Source organism: Periophthalmus magnuspinnatus, chromosome 19 (genome assembly GCF_009829125.3).
Source record: "Periophthalmus magnuspinnatus isolate fPerMag1 chromosome 19, fPerMag1.2.pri, whole genome shotgun sequence".
Lineage (NCBI taxonomy): Eukaryota > Metazoa > Chordata > Actinopteri > Gobiiformes > Gobiidae > Periophthalmus > Periophthalmus magnuspinnatus.
In genome coordinates this window covers 20,023,425-20,039,931 of record NC_047144.1, presented here as the reverse complement: position 1 = coordinate 20,039,931, position 16,507 = coordinate 20,023,425, and the positions used below count along the sequence as shown (strand labels likewise).

The following is a 16,507-nucleotide window of genomic DNA, read 5'->3' as shown; positions in this document are numbered from 1 at the left end:
CATATGGCACTAACATGTCGGAGATATACTTTGGACCTAGGCCATGGAGAGACTTATACACAAGCAGGGCTGCTTTAAAGTCTATTCTTTGAGCTACAGGAAGCCAGTGCAGAGACCTGAGCACAGGACTTATGTGCTCGTACTTCCTGGTTCTAGTCAGGACCCGAGCAGCAGCATTCTGAATGTACTGCAGCTGTGTTAAGGCTCGTTTGGAGAGGCCAGTGAGCAGGCCGTTACAGTATCTAACCTACTGGAGACAAATGCATGGATAAGTCTCTCTAAGTCTGGCTTTGACAGTACACCTTTGATTTTTGCAATGTTTTTCGGTGGTAAAAAGCTGCAGATGTTATTGATTTGATGTGGCTGTTAAAGTTCAAGTCTGAGTCCATTATTACCCCTAGATATCTAGCCTGATTTGAAGGTTTTAGAGAGAGAGACTGGAGGTGACTGCTGACACTTTCTCTATGTTTCTGTGGGCCAAAGATGATGACTTCAGTCTTGTCTGAGTTTAGAGGAAGAAAGTTGTTTCACATCCACACACTGATCTGTTGGATGCAGTGGCAGAGTGAATCCACTGGTCCATATTCACCTGCTGCCAGTGAGACATAGATCTGAGTGTCATCTGCATAGTTGTGGTAGGACACATTATTGCTGCGTATTAACTGGCCTAACGGCAGCATGTAGAGATTGAACAGCAGGGTTCCCAGGATTGAACCCTGGGGTACCCCACAGTTCAGGGACATTTTATCTGATATACATTTTCCAATTTCAACAAAGTACTCCCTGTTTTCTAAATAGGACTTGAACCAGTTTAGTGCAGTACCAGAGATGCCCTCCCAGTCCCCTAGTTTCTGTAAGAGAATCCCATGATCCACAGTGTCAAAGGCAGCACTCAGATCTAACAGGATCAAGACTGAGACTTTGCCTGCATCAGTGTTCAGGCAGATGTCATCTGTCACCTTGATAAGAGCAGTCTCAGTGCTGTGGTGGGGTCTAAAACCTGATTGGAAGACATCAAAGGAGTTGTTCATTTTGAGGAAGTTAATAAGTTGTTGGTAAACAACTTTTTCGAGGACTTTGCCTAAAAACGGCAGATTTGAGATCGGTCGATAATTGTTCAATATTGTGGCATCAAGACTGCTCTTCTTTAGGAGAGGCTTGATAACAGCAGTTTTCAAAGCGCTTGGGAATGTTCCAGATTGAAGTGACATATTAACTATGTGAGTGAGTGGTGACAGCAAACTGTTGAGCACAGACTTTAGAAATTTAGTGGGTAACACATCGAGGCAGCATGTAGATGAACTCAGACTGGTGACAATCTCTTGGACAGTTTTGTCAGTTACAGGTGCAAAGTGAGTCAGCTCTAAGTGTCTAGGTGGGTGCTGGGTTGTTATTTGCGTTGTGGAATTTATGGCATTTTTAATGCCCTGAACCTTGTCATTAAAGAACACTGCAAACTCATTGCACTTAGATGTGGAAATTAGTTCTAACGGCAGTGGAGCTGGGGAGGTTTGTTAATCTGTTTACCGATGCAAACAGGACACGAGAGTTGTTACTACAACTTCCAATAATGAATAATAACATTCAAAACACTCGAAGTTACAGAGTTCAACAAATCATCAACATTAGAACATGAGGCATTTTCAGTGTATCATTTCCATGAACAGTGCACCTGTGTTATCATTTATGTCTCCTTCGAACAACTGCAGGACCAGCCACTGGTTTGGGAATAACAGACATGTCAAAGAAGACACAGAAATGATCAGACAGAGCAACATCCACCACATTGACATTTGAAATATTTACTTCTTTTGTGATGAGCAGGTCCAGAGTGTGCTCTCTGTTGTGGGTGGGCTCGCTGACATGCTGAGTCAGACCAAATGTTTCAAGGACAGAACTGAGCTCTTTAGCATTTCTGTCAAACACATTATCCACATGTACATTAAAATCACCTGTAATGACTAAACCATCAAAGTCTGTGCATACGACTGAAAGCATCTCAGTAAAATCATCAATAAAACTCAGACAGTGCTGGGGAGGTTTGTATATGACTAAGTAGAGTATGGAGGGGGATTGTTTTAGCTCCATTTTGAATGAAACATTCTCAAAAGATGAAAACACCCCAAATGACAATCTGTGAGTAACTAAATTATCTCTAAAAAATGCACACACACCTCCACCCTTTTTGTTTACTTGTGTTTCAGATTCAAATTTGAAGTTGGGTGGAGTTGATTCCACTAGAACTGCATTACCTGTGTTTTTGACAAGCCATGTTTCAGTTATAAACATAAAGTCAAGACTAAAAGAAGAAATAAAATCATTAATTTAAAAGGACTTGTTACATAAAGATCTGACATTGAGCACAGCAAGTTTCAGATTAGTTTCAGTAGGACTGGATGTTATCGTCTTACAGGGAATGTAAACTAAATGTCTCTGATTGGACAGTCTAACTGTCCTTCTGTTAATCAGTCTACGTGTTGTAACTGTAGATACAGCTCCATCACAGGGCCTCAGCATGATATTCTCTTTATCATGACTGTATGTCCTGAGACAGCAGAGGCCCTGTGTGTCCTAGCTCTTGTTGATAACAGCTCTGGAGGAAGGCAGGGAAGGGTGAGCAGGGGGGAATTTGGGTGAGGGACCAGGTGAGAGAGCAGGGGGGAGTTTGGGTGAGGGTGAGGGACCAGGTGAGGGCCGAGGAGGCGGAGCAGGGGGGAGTTTGGGTGAAAGACGAGGGGGGGTAGGTGGGTACGGGAAAGAGTTCAGCATGGTTGATGCCAGAACTCTCAATCGCTCTATATTAGGTGTGAGGGGAGCCATCTTAATTCCTGATCTGATGAGACTTTCTAGATGGTCGGGAAGGGCCATAGGTGAAGGTGGGGAGGAAAAGGAGAGAGAGGAGTCCCTGGAGGGAGTAGATGTAGCAAAGGGGACCCAGGGCTGGTCTGTGTGCAGGGGAGGTGATGTGGGTGCTGCTGCGACTGAAACCTCTGCTGGGGCTGTCACAGACAGGTTCAAGGCCTGTGATGTGGGCCCTGAGGGAAGTGACGCTGGAGATGCATCCTTCACTTTTGAATCCTTCGCTGGGGGAGATGGTAGTGCTGCTGGTGGTGAGTCCTTCGCTGGGGGAGGTGGTGGTTGTAGTTGTGGTGCTGCAGATGGTGCTGACACATTGGCTCAGTCTCTGGTTGGTGCAGCAGGAATGCTTCTCTCATTCCTCTTTTCTCTCACTGGCCCAGGACCCTGTCCAGGCCGGTTTCTCAGAGTGTGGAGGAGTTTCTCTTGAACAGGTCCTCTCGTTTTCAGAATAGATCAAAGTTCTCAATGTAGTGCAGTCCTCTGGCTGCACATTTGTTGAACAGCCATGTGTTCAGCTGAAGCAGCCGGGTAAATTTGTTCATCTTCCTTCTGTCTATGGTAGGAAGAGGTCTACTGATGAAAGTCTTAACCTCCACTTTATCAAGCTCCTCAAATAATTCAATGAAATGCTTTTTCAAGATTTCAGTCTGATTCATTCTGGTGTCAACTGGACCCACGTGCACAATCAGCTGTTTAGCTCCTTGGTATGCTGACAAAACTTTTGGGAGGAGTTTTGTAATTTTTGTTTAGTTCCCATATGCAAATGTGTACAGAGAAGCTAAAAACTTTACTCAAGTCCTTACTCAAGTAGAAGTACAAAGCAGTGGTCTAAGAAATTACTCAGGTAAGAGTAAAAAGTATTTCAGAAAACTTCTACGCACAAAACATTAAATAACGCACAAAATCTTTCAAATTACAGACAAATGACAAAAACTGAATTATATCTAAAGGCGCGGTGCAAACGCTCAAATCATTTCATATTGTCAACATAAAGCTTTTGTCACTTGTGGACTTACAGTGGGAAGAATAACCAGAACTTCCACTCAAGGAAGAGTACTTTTATTACTCAAGTAGGAGTAAAAGTATGCTGAAAAGCCCAATTAATTAAAAAAGTAAATGTAACTCCCCACCTCTGCTCATATGTCAATGAACACTGCTGCATGCCAAGAGGAAAACTGGCTAAAATAGTGATGAGAAAATTATTTTGAGGGCTACTTCTCACACACAAACAAATGCTATTGCTGTTAAATCCTCTTCCTCCAACCCCAGACCTAGGGAACGCTCTATACGCTGAGATAACCTATATAATTAATCCACTCTAAACCAATATATCTGAACTCGCCTGTATGAAAGGAGCAGCCACAGTTCATTCTGAGGAGATGGAGGAATAACAAACAAAACAAGCAAGGAAACCCCGCAATCCACATAACATTAGCTAGCATGTGTCTCATCTTAAAGCAATTACTATAGCTCTGATTGTAGACCAGTTTTTGTCCGGGCGTCCACTGCAATTGGCGTTACCCAAGATCACGTCGAACAAGACTAACAAACAGGCCTCGTCCTTTCATTAGCATGCTAGCAAACGTCTAATTTCAGCCCAATTACTCCAATCCGACACGCCGTTATTGTGGCGATTGAGTCAAACCCACCCATTCACTTATTTACAATTTTAATTAGGACTCCTTGAATGCACCGCGGCACTCGAGAGCTTCTATCACACTTCAGAATTAATTACCTGTTATTATAATTGCCGGGTTAAAATGCCGATTTAAGACTTGATTACAGAGTTGCCGAAATATCTGGCGAAAAATATGGAGGAGTGACTCAGATGGAGGGATTCCCGTTCAGCTGGGTGTATGTCATGCATGTGAAAGAAAATGTTCTTTGTCTCCCTCAAATGGTGGTGTGAAATTACGCATTAAGAGGACGATAGAGCCGAGAGAATAGATTTGCACACAGCCACGGGGCAAGAAAACAATTAGTCACAAAATGAGACAATAAGCCTTTCCCAATGCCATTGTTTTAAATGAAGCCCGGACTAGCGGTTTGAACTGGGATAGAACCATTTTGAGTTGGTGGGTGTATGCTCTACTCACTAAGCCATGGTGATTACAGAAATAGTAGATCAAACTGTGGTCCAGGGGCCAAATTCAGCCCTCAGACCAATTTTTCTTGGCCCTCAAGCTTCCAGGTGATTGGCCCATATTACCTTAAACAGTACTTTTTACTGTACATTTCTGAAAATCTACTTTAACAAGCCCTTATCAAATATTTACAGAGTCCCATTGAGGATGTGAGTGTGAATAAAAGGTCTAGTGGTTCAGTCTAACTTGTAATAATAATGCAGATTTGAAGTATTCACTGTTTTGGTGACCAGTCTATGGCCCTCAATCGGCCCTCAGCTTTGTCTGTGTTTTTATATGTGACTCTTAATGAGAAATGTTTGGACACCCCTGTATGTATAAATTGACATAGCTAACCTGCTAGCTGTCGCGTTCCAAATAGGATGTGAGCATGGGTGCGCTTCCTTCTCCATCGACCCGTCATTTTTGTCTTAAAATGTTTGTACAGACCTGCTCTACGTGATCATAGTATTTTTATGTTACTATTGTGTACGTAACTCAAGATATGAACATTAATAAGAGACAAATCAGGCACCCTCTTTCTCCGAGGTCGCTCCCACTAGCGTTAGCAACAGGTTTGATTGACAGCGTTGCTAAGTGCTCTCTCCTTGCTAAACTAGTGGTGCAGGCAGAAAGGAGTGATATCTTCAACAGCCTCCCTCTGGATTGGGTCTTTGGTTGCTATGATAGTTGCGGTCAGAATTTCTAATATGAAACTTGACTCCAAATTTACTCTTATAACTGCTAGCCTCAATGAGCTTCGTTTGACTGGAGCCGAACACTATGTCACACTCGCTTAGTCCACTTCTTTATACAGTCTATGTAGCAGATTTAACAAGGTATAAACATTAGCTTTATACTCTTCAAAATAATTGCAACTGAATTCAGACCTGTCACCCATCCAATTTTAAATTTCTAAAGCTGCTTTCAGGCCGCACCATCAAAATTGCGCCAAATGCCTCTAGTTGGACACATTTGAATTTGAGGTCAGATGCTTGAAACACAACGACACACAGCAAATTTCACTGTAGGTTCAGATTTGCCTCGAGCGTCAACTCAAGACATGACGCTTGAAAACTTCAAACATGCTGCAGAAACGTCAAAAACCAACGTAAATGTGTGTCACGGAAACCCAACGCTCATAAGACTTTCAGATTGTTGGGACATCAGATGAGTGGATTCTATGGGATTGTTAAGCGTCAAACACATGGTGCGTTTCTGACTGATTTCTGTCCAATCGCCAAATTCACAGCTGTATTCAATTCGATTCAAGTTTATTTATGTAGCACGTTTAAAACAACTTCAGCTGACTAAAATGCTTCACACAAAAGTTAACAAAAAGCAAATATACAGATAACACAATACGCAGGAAAAGAACAATAAAACACCAAGATATCCTGTCTAGCTAGTGTTAAATGCCAGGGAGAAGAGGTGGGTTTTCAGTCTAGTCTTAAACTGTTTTAAAGACTGAACAGATCGGACAGGCAGAGGGAGGCTGTTCCATACTTGAACATTGGTCCAACAGCTGTATCATCTACGGTAACATTAAAAAAAATGTGGCGTTAAACAACTTGCAATCCCTTTAAACGCGAGATCGGTTGCTGTTATAAAAGGGAAAATTGCAAACATGTCCGCCAGTGCCAGTGTTTTCAATCAGCAGGGGGATCCTTATACCCACAAGCGAGAAATGAGACACTTAACAGTCATATAAAGCTCACCACACCAGCAGAATTTTCAGTTAAAAATGCAGTTTCAGTCTTAAGGTTAAACCGATGGATGTTTTACGATGCTAAAAACTAAACTATATAAAACTAAACTAGAGCGATACATGGATTTACCAGTGATCCAGCAGCTTATCAGGTTGTTCCACGGCGTTTTTGTTCACTTTTTATGTAATATTTTGCTAATACATCTCTATGGACATTTTGCGGTCTACGTTTTAGACCCACACCCGAGCTCTATGTAGCGAACAATCCTCGTCAGTGTTCTCTCTCCTTCCATGTCCCACTCGCTAATGACTAATGCCCATTTCTGAGCAAATGCTAATATTTTACTAGTGTGATTATCATGAGGCAGATGCTGAGATTATGGAAATGCGACCATGTGTTGCGTGCGTGTCCATATGTTTGTGTCTTTACAGTGTGTGGATGTTGGGTGGGCCTCGCAGCTGCGGCGGGTCCCTAGGGAGACGGACGGGCGATACGCTAGGCTACATGGTGCTATTGCGAATGGCGGAGGAGACTCTGGGAACATCTGGACACGCAGGGGACATTTGTCATATTCAAAAAGTTTCAGGTCAACGCAAAGTTTGGTGAGCTAGTTAAGGGAAGGTGATAGCTAACTGCGACTTTGAAAAGCTTGTTAATTTTCCTGCGCTATTTATGCCCCAAAATCAACATTATTAATGCCACAAACATATTAAAGTAACTGTTTGTAGCCTGCGCTTTTACAGTTTTTAAAAAGGTATTATAATCACAACTGAACTGGGTTGCCAGACTCCTAACGTGCAGACAGACGACACATACCGTAAATTTTGGACTATAAGCCGCTACTTTTTTCCCCCACGCTTTGAACCCTGCGGCCTATACAACGGTGCGGCTAATTTATAGATTTTTACTGGCTACCGGCCACCAGGGGCACTCGCTCCCCGTAAACGCAAACGTGAGACAGACGTGGGGAAAGATTATGCGCTGAAGAATACACTAGTTTTGATTTTGCGTATCGTGCACACACTCTCATCATGGAAAACACACGAAGAAATGCAAATGATGCAGCTTTTAAGTTAAAGACAATGGATCTGGCATCAAAGAAGGAAATAGAGCCACTGCACGTAAGTTTGGCACCAATGAATCGATAGTGCGACATTGGCAGCGGCAGCGGGAAGAACTTAGTCAATGTAAAAAGATGACAAAAGCTTCAGAGGAAATAAAAGCAGATGGTCTGTGTTGGTGGTGTTTTATTTTCTAAACCTGCAAGTATGTTCATCCTGTGTTGATGGCGTGTCAGTGCTGTACTAAAAAAAACTCCATGTACCATCTTTCTGTGTAAATATCTCATGTTACAACCTATTTATAAGACGCGGCTTATATTCAAGTGCTGCCTATATATGTTCAAAATTGATTTTCTTTTAAAATTTAGCTGGTGCGGCTTATGTTCAGGTGCGCTCAACATTCCAAAAACCTCCAGAATCGACTCTGTTTAAGCAGTGACGATTCAGATCAGGGAGCGTCCTTTAAGATTTAAATCAACTGGATTTCAACATAGGAACTGACAACCCAAATAAGAGACTCTTGTGAGGCTCATTCTGCTTTTATGGTTAAATTGTCTAACTTATAACAAACAAATGGGATTTATTATGTCCAGTGTTTTTGTAATTAAGAATAAAACTGTATTACAAAACCTTACATACAGTTTTTTTAATTTATTTTATGTACAATTCTTCTTAACCCCAACTCCGCACATTTATCTCATCTTGCATATCAGTTCTTTTTGTCTCTCCTTGTCAAATGTATTGTAGATTAGATTGAGGGTGAATAATCACTTGTGATCCGTGCAATACTACTGCTCAAACAGAGAGAATGAAAGGTAAAGTCTGCTCACTTCACATAAGAGCCTGGTACAGCTGGGGGAAATCAAAACTGCGACGCGGGAGGCAGAATATTAAATGTCATGTCAGCCATCACTGCTCGTCAGCCCAGCCTGGACCGCTGCTGCAGAGGGGAGGAAGCCATCTTGTCCTCAGCTGTCTCCTCTCAGGACGGATTTATAAGCAAGTTTAAGATCTGCTTAGGTGTAACTTTTGTTTGGTTCTCAAATTGGGAATATCCTTATATTGTTTATGTCGAGAGCAGGATTTGAACCGCCAACCTTCAGATCAGTGGACAAACACTCTGAGCTACCAACTGAGCTACTGTTGGTCATAATTACACCTTAATTAGTCTTAATAAAGCATGAGCAAAGACTTAACTGAACAAATAGTAGTAGCAATGATATAAACACTCTATCCCATTCATTTTAATAGGACAGAACAACATTAATATTTCATGTTTGTAGATAATTCAGACAAGTAGCTGTTGCTTATTTGTCATTTACAATTAGAGGCAAGTAAAAACGGTCAATATCTATACTGTAACTTCCAGCTCCAGATTCTAAAGTTCACTAATGTTTGAAGGGTTTGTGTTGCTTGATGAAATTAAACAAATATTTCTATCAAACTATTGTGGTTTGCGTAGCAGTGTTTGTAACAAGGCTCTGGTGTTGTCAATTGCCAAAACAGCCCTGGTTTTTCATAGTGTGTCATTTTTGGAGGCGCCAACTCTCCCATTGAAAACACATTGAGGCTATCGGATATGCTAACGAAACACGAGCACTCTCTATACTGTCTGCACCAGTTCTCAAACTTTATAAATCCCTCCAGTGTAAACAATGTATGAAGCAACACTTACTTTCCTTCTGCTTGTACATTTTTAGTGCAGATATTTGTGTTGTTAGCTGGTTCCTATAAGCAGACGTTGGCTTGTTTGGAGGAGGCATTATTCCTATGGATTATGTTAATGAGACAAATCTCATAAATGCATGAGTGCTGGCCTGTATAAGTGCTGCGCCGCTTAAGCTGTCTGTGGTCCAAAGGCCAAATAGGGACTCATAATGTACTGTATAGATATTTACTTCATTAAACACTACTTTCGTCCATAAATCAATGCATGAATATTTATAACGGACCAATCAGGTGACCTCTTTCCCTGCGGTCATCTCCCACTAGCATTAACACCAGGTTTGATTGACAGTTATCACGGTTCTTTGCTAGGCTCCTGAACGGCTCTTTGGTTACACATAGGGAATTTGTTTGCCGCTAAAACTGCTAGCCTCGATTTGCTTAATTTAGCCGAACCCGTAACGTCACATTCCCTTAGTCCACTTCTATATACGGTCTATCACATGAACCCGTGCTGCTTTGGTCAAATATGGACCTCAGCAAACCGTATTTGGTGTAACAGGCCTCCTAAAAGTCACCCGTATCTGCCACATCTGTCCCGAGAGTAAATTCAGCGTTATATCGTTATTGACTTGGACTGATGGGGTCGTCTGCTCGTCACCACAGAGGAAGAGGTGGAAAGAGACACCAGGAAAAGTGATTATATCCACCAGAAAAGTTGCGTATCACCTTTAATAATGTGATTTAAAGAGGGGGTATTATGCAAATGTTTTTTTTTTCAAGTTTTCTACCTTCTTCAGTAATTTAGCGATCTCTCCCGGGACGGTTAGCTGCAAGATTCTGTCCAAAACCCGGCCCACAAGTTTACGTCATGTTACATATGATACAAAACTGTACAACAACTTGACAAACCTGTGTCGACTGTGATGTGATAATGTTCTGAAATGGGAGTGATTTAGCGCCGAGAGGAAAAGAACGGGAGAATTAGAGCATTAAAAATTAAACTGTTAATGTTTTTTTTGGCGAAAATAGCCTTTTCAAAACAATAAACCATAAAATAGTGATCTAAATATGCTATGTGTTTGTAGTTAATTTCCCCGTAGAAGTAAAATCTGGTCTTTTTAAAGTTTTATCAATGACGCCCAGTCCCAAAAGATCCTAATTTGCCTCATTAAGTTCAAATAAGTACTAGAATTTTTTGTATTTCTTTGGGACATCCCCCTTAAAAAGTCAACATTAACACATCTTATCTTGCTCCATCTAATACCCACAACTCCCATGGGGCCGAGCTGTGCACACGACATGGACTTAAATAATACATCTGTTGTGATAAGGTCTATCTGGCTCACTGCCCCTCTCTGGCTCTGTAAAGATGAGGCTCGGGCTAACGCAACTGCAGCCAGCGTCCAATACTGCACTCCTCATCTATATTTCAATAAGCCTGTTGAGTTCTGGGCGAGAAGAGAGGGAAACGGAGATATAGAGGAAGGAGAGGGAGAACGAAGGTGCGGTAGTAGACAATATCAGCCTAATTTATTGGTTTAATTAATACCGAGTGCAAATTGGGGCAGGGAAAGTGTAGTAACAATTAAAAAAAGGCATGAGATTGTATATCTTTGCATTGCATGTTATTACGAGTTATTTTGACGCATTTTATTTAATATTTTATAAGTTAAAGTCACAGTATATAACATTTTAGCCAAACATAGACTATGGTTTTTGTTGTTTATTGCACTGAAAAATGCCTATCCTTACTCTGAGCGGGCTTGCATTTCCACAAACCTGGCTTCTTTTTGGTGGAAATGTCATTCGTCTGGCTATAATCTACGACAGTATGGATATAAAAGGGTAACTATCGGGATTGGGAATGCTCCGAAGTTGTCAAGATCCCAGTCTGCCCCGTGTTTTTGTTTTCTGCTGTCCTTCCCCCTCCCGTCTGTGTCTTGCCTGGAGCTGGGCGGAGATTCTGGTTCCTCCCACTCACACCTGTAACTCCGAGGCGCCAGATAGTGCGTGTATCCACCGTGGTACTGCTCTGCTTGGCTCTAGCTTGTTTTGTGTTTATGGTGTTAGTGGTTCTCATTCTTTGCCTGATCTCGATCCTCGGAACCACTCGGCACCTCCGCCTCCGACCCAGCTCTCCACGACCGGTACGAGCACCTCAGCCTCAGATCTTTCTCGCCTCAACCGGTACGAACACCCCAGCCTCTAACCCTGCGACCCACGACCTGCTCCAAGACTACTGCCTACAACGCCACTCTCAACTGTCTGCTCTGTCTACCCTCATTCACATTACCTTGTCTGCAAATAAACTATAAGTATAAAGTATAAAGTATGGCTTTAACTACCATGGAATCATGCAAATTACGTGCCACGTGCTTGGGTTGACAAAAGTATTATGCTAAACAGAACTAAAACTACTATTGAAGCTAGATACTTCTTCAAGAGATTATTGAGACTATAAAATAATATAAATATGGCAAAATTTCCATCACAGATAGTAATATTAACCCTATAGCGTCGGATGCTATCGTCGCTGATAGAGCGCGGGTTGCGGACTTTCCAGCAGCCTAACCAGCCTAACCAGTCGTGCTCTCATGTAAATTCAAACGGCGTCTCAAAGCGGAGACACGGGGCTATCTAAATATTTAACATCATTACGGTAATCTGCCTCTGTTGTCCCTCGAAGGTGACGAATGAGAGCGCAGCTGCTGCGGGGATTTTCCCAGTCATTTATTCGATGTGTAAAAGGAAAAATACAGATGGATGTGTAAAATAGGTGTGTGAAAGTAGTTGTAGTTGTGTGAAAAAATGCAGTAAATTCTGATACTTCATTTAACATGATTTTTATGGCTAAAAAAAGAATAAAAGTCTAGGTGAGCTATACTGGCGCATAGTGTGCTCAGTCCTTAAAGGGTTAATACAAATATTCTGTGTTGAAAATTACATTCTAAAAAAAGTGTGAGTGTTGTTTTATTTATTTATTTTTATTATCGTATTTTTTTTTTTTTTTTGCTAGAGCCTGGCTATTTTCAACATGAAGCCAACAGACAGATTGTTTGTTAAGACATTTACACAGTCCGTGATGTAGATCTACAGTTTAATGTCATTTTTTACGTACCGAATCTGTCTGAGGACACTCACTGCCAGATCAGACCTTGTTATCTTGGCCTACATCATCAGAGGTGTAATACTCCCTACAACAGAAGCATAGCCAGGCTGGACTGGAGAACACACAACGGGGTTCATGTCTCCGGGTGCACTGACACCAGAAATCCAATGTTTTCACAAATGACCCAAAAATATCACAAACTGAAGAACAGCAAATAAGTAAAATTCTGTAAAAAATGTTCACTTTTGTCGATTATTAAGTCAACATTCAGCCACATTTTTCCTTTGTTGCTCATCTATTTAGGTTTGAAATAGGAAAACAAATAATTGGAAAACACACTGACACAATATAATGTTTTTTTCCAGTATTGATAAGTTTATCCACGTTCATCTCGGCTCATTTCTGTGACTCAGCTCGTCTCTCGATTTAAACGGCAGGTTTCCTCCTATAGACGACATAAACGTCCATCTGTGTCCAGAGTAACGCAGACTCACACACAGATGTCACAATGAGGCCAGATGTAGGTCAGACAGGGCACAGGGTATGGAGAGAACAAGAAAGAAGGGTAATAGAGAGAGAGAAAGAGAGGGAGAGAGTAGAGTAATAGAGAGAGAGAAAGAAAGGGAGGGAGGGGGTGAGCAGAGAGAGAGATGGAGACCAGAGTAAGAGAGAGAGAGAGGGCGAGAGTAGATGTACACGGAGGTCAGACAGGGCACAGCGGTATGGAGAGAACAAGAAAGAAGAGTAATAGAGAGAGAGAAAGAGAGGGAGAGAGAGGGTTAGCAGAGAGAGAGAGAGATGGAGCCCAGAGTAAGAGAGAGAGAGAGAGGGCGAGAGTAGATGTACACGGAGGTCAGACAGGGCACAGGGTATGGAGAGAACAAGAAAGAAGGGTAATAGAGAGAGAGAAAGAGAGGGAGGGAGGGAGGGGGTGAGCAGAGAGAGAGAGAGAGAGATGGAGACCAGAGTAAGAGAGAGAGAGGGCGAGAGTAGATGTACATGGAGGTCAGACAGGGCACAGCGGTATGGAGAGAACAAGAAAGAAGAGTTATAGAGAGAGAGAAAGAGAGGGAGAGAGAGGGTTAGCAAAGAGAGAGAGACCAGAGTAAAAGAGAAAGAGAGAGAATAAGAGAGAGAGAGACAGTGAGAGAGATGGAGACCAGAGTAAGAGAGAGAGGGAGAGCAGATGTACACTGAGGTCAGACAGGGCACAGCAGTATTGAGAGAACAAGAAAGAAGAGTAACAGAGAGAGAGAAAGAGAGAGAGCAGAGTAATAGAGAGAAAGAGAGAGAGCAGAGTAATAGAGAGAGAAAGAGAGAGCAGAGTATAACATATATATAGAGAGAAGAGTAATCGAGAGAGAAAGAGAGAGAGAGGGAAAGGGGGAGCAGGGTAACAGAGAGAGACAGAGAGTGAGACAGAGAAAGAGAGAGCAGAGTAATAGAAAGAGAGGGATGGAGAGTGAGAGAGAGCAGAGTAATAGAGAGAGAGAGAGTGCCAGAGAGAGAGAGGAGTGACATAATTGAAAGAGAGAGAGGCATAAATGGCAGTCTATGTGTCATTTGTCACATATGACAAATTTTCCATCATGATATGGTTTTATCCTCTTATGGAACATTAAAAATGTGTGGAAAAAGAAAACACCCAAACCTGTACAAGACCAAAATGAAAGAATATAAAAGAAAAGAACAGCGAGTGTTTGCAGCACTGAAGACGAAAAAGAAACACTGCTGAACTCTCTCAGCCTATCCACAACACTGCGCGATGGTTTGTTTTTAGCTTGAACCTCAAATTTAGTTTATCTGTGCTCTTCAGGAGGATTTTGACCAACAACAACAAACATGATGGGATTATTTTAGATTTGTTCATCACCTGTGTCCACGTCGGTCCAGTGCAGGTCCAGTACATAGTCTGACGGTCAGGTGGGTGTTATGTGCTTAAATCAAAATCCACCTGAAGCGAGCGAATAAACTTTTATGTGAATTAAGTGTTCTAAATGCAATATTTGTTGTTTCCACCTCCAGTTACTTATGTGCATAATCAAAATGTGTGTATGTATATGTACATAGTTATATATATGTATGTTTTTTTTTTCTTTTTTCAACTGATTAGGAAGTTTAAACAAAGCATTTAATTTATGTTCTGGTCTGACTTAATACGTTTTCTTCTTCCCACTTCTTTTCGAGCTTATTTATGAACAAAGCCGTGAGATGTTCTTTGCGTGTGCCTGATACGTGTGCTCAAAATGAATAAATAAATGAAAACGCACAGAAAAAACACAGTGATGGAAACGCAACTGATGTCAATAAGTACTTTCAGTATCAGTATGTCTTGTACTAACCTTCGGATTTATATTGTCCTGACCGAAGCGCGAAAAACATCTATTGATTTTGCAGTAGATATTTGAGTTTTCTTTTTTTATTTTAGTTAAAAAACAGCTGTAGTGTCGTTCAATGTGAGCTAGCTCTTTGTATCCTTTGGTTATATAACATACAAAAATGTGAATACCCAACAGACTTACTTTATGAGGCAAGAACAGCGAGTTGACCGCTGCTACCAGGCTGGCAGTATCGGGCGCATCCTTTTGTCCGCAGATCACAATCTAAAAAACACCAAAAGAAAACAGACAAGTGTCACGATAACAAGATGGTTTGAATATGAGGGGAAAGGTGGAGCGTGGGACGTGGTCGGACTGGGAAGATGTTACTGGATTTGTAGCGGTAATGAGGGAGGCAGGTGTTAGATTTGGGCTAGCTTGGCGTCGCGTAGCCCTTCTGCTCATTACACTCTGCCCCCCGTGCCCCCGACATGCCCCCTGCAAGGTCCAGACGAGGGACGGAAATACTAACTACCTCCTGTACCCCCCAACCTGAGCCCATCCTGTCAAAGTTTCATCCTGTCAAGGTTTGCTAGCGATGCTCCGTTTCATGCAGCGTACTGTAGAATTTCCTAGACGTTTGATCCATTAATCTACATTTATTATTCTTTATTTAACCTGGATTTTCAGAAAGTCCTATCGGCCGTCCAGTTGCTTGAGTATTATTCATAACCGTTTCTAATAAAATCAGTCTGAGGTTTTAGCTGAGTAGCGCTAAAATCAATAAATACTGACAGATCAAACAGTGGACGTGCTAATGCTAACGTTTATTAAAATGTAAAGTCTAACAATACAACTAATAATTTGCTGTGAAAAAAAAAAAAAGTGTGTTATTTCAGTTTGTGGTGTGATTTTAATATTCAAAATTAGCTCCAAAATTAGCATTAGCGTGATAATGAGAGAACACGCAAAGGTCCCGTATTGCTGCAAGTTGAGAGTGCTAAACCGTGCGCTAACGCTCGAAAATAGCGCAGCGCAGGGGCAGTGGGACCAGTTTCTAGGGCTTTAAAGGTGCACTATGTAACTTTTCTGGTGCATGGTCTGCCGCACAGTTGTCCCTGGAAAGTTCAACAATATGTTATTAAATAAAATCACCACCGAACCAAGAATCATGTCAGATCTGTGGAGACGTGATCCCACTCATTTGAATAATTTTTGCTTTTTAAGATATTAAATAAAGACAAGATGGATTTGTTTAATGCCATATTGTGGAAAATTAGAGGACAAGCAATAACATCACCATAGAGACAAGAAAATAGCAGACCGTCAACAAACAAAAGCTACACAGTTCATTTGTCACACGCAAAGTCGAACATATTCTGTCGAGATTGTGTCAATAATCAAAATAGAAGTGAAATATTTTACGCAACACAGTTATTTTAGTTAAAACAACAGTGACAAGGTGTGAAAAACATCCCTATCTCGCAATGACACTTCACTGAAACAGGCATAATGTATAGGAAAATGGAAAAAGTCCTTTTGCTTAATCCCTTACTGCCCCCTTGTGGTTGGAGTTACTATGATGATGCAGCCCATGATGAGAGTGAACCTGTAGCATTAATATTGGTTTCTAGTTGTTCATGGTTAAATCCTTTAGCGT

At 41.6% G+C, this 16,507-nt stretch overlaps 1 protein-coding gene across 1 annotated transcript in view; it reads right to left on the bottom strand.

The window, feature by feature from the left end:
* Positions 1–16,507, bottom strand: part of spata20 (spermatogenesis associated 20) — a 90,626-nt gene that overhangs the window by 31,344 nt on the left and 42,775 nt on the right. Inside the window, exon 15 of the mRNA XM_033984283.2 lies at positions 15,052–15,132. Within this exon, the coding sequence (XP_033840174.2) occupies positions 15,052–15,132 (81 nt within the window). The remainder of the gene's footprint in view (positions 1–15,051; positions 15,133–16,507) is intronic.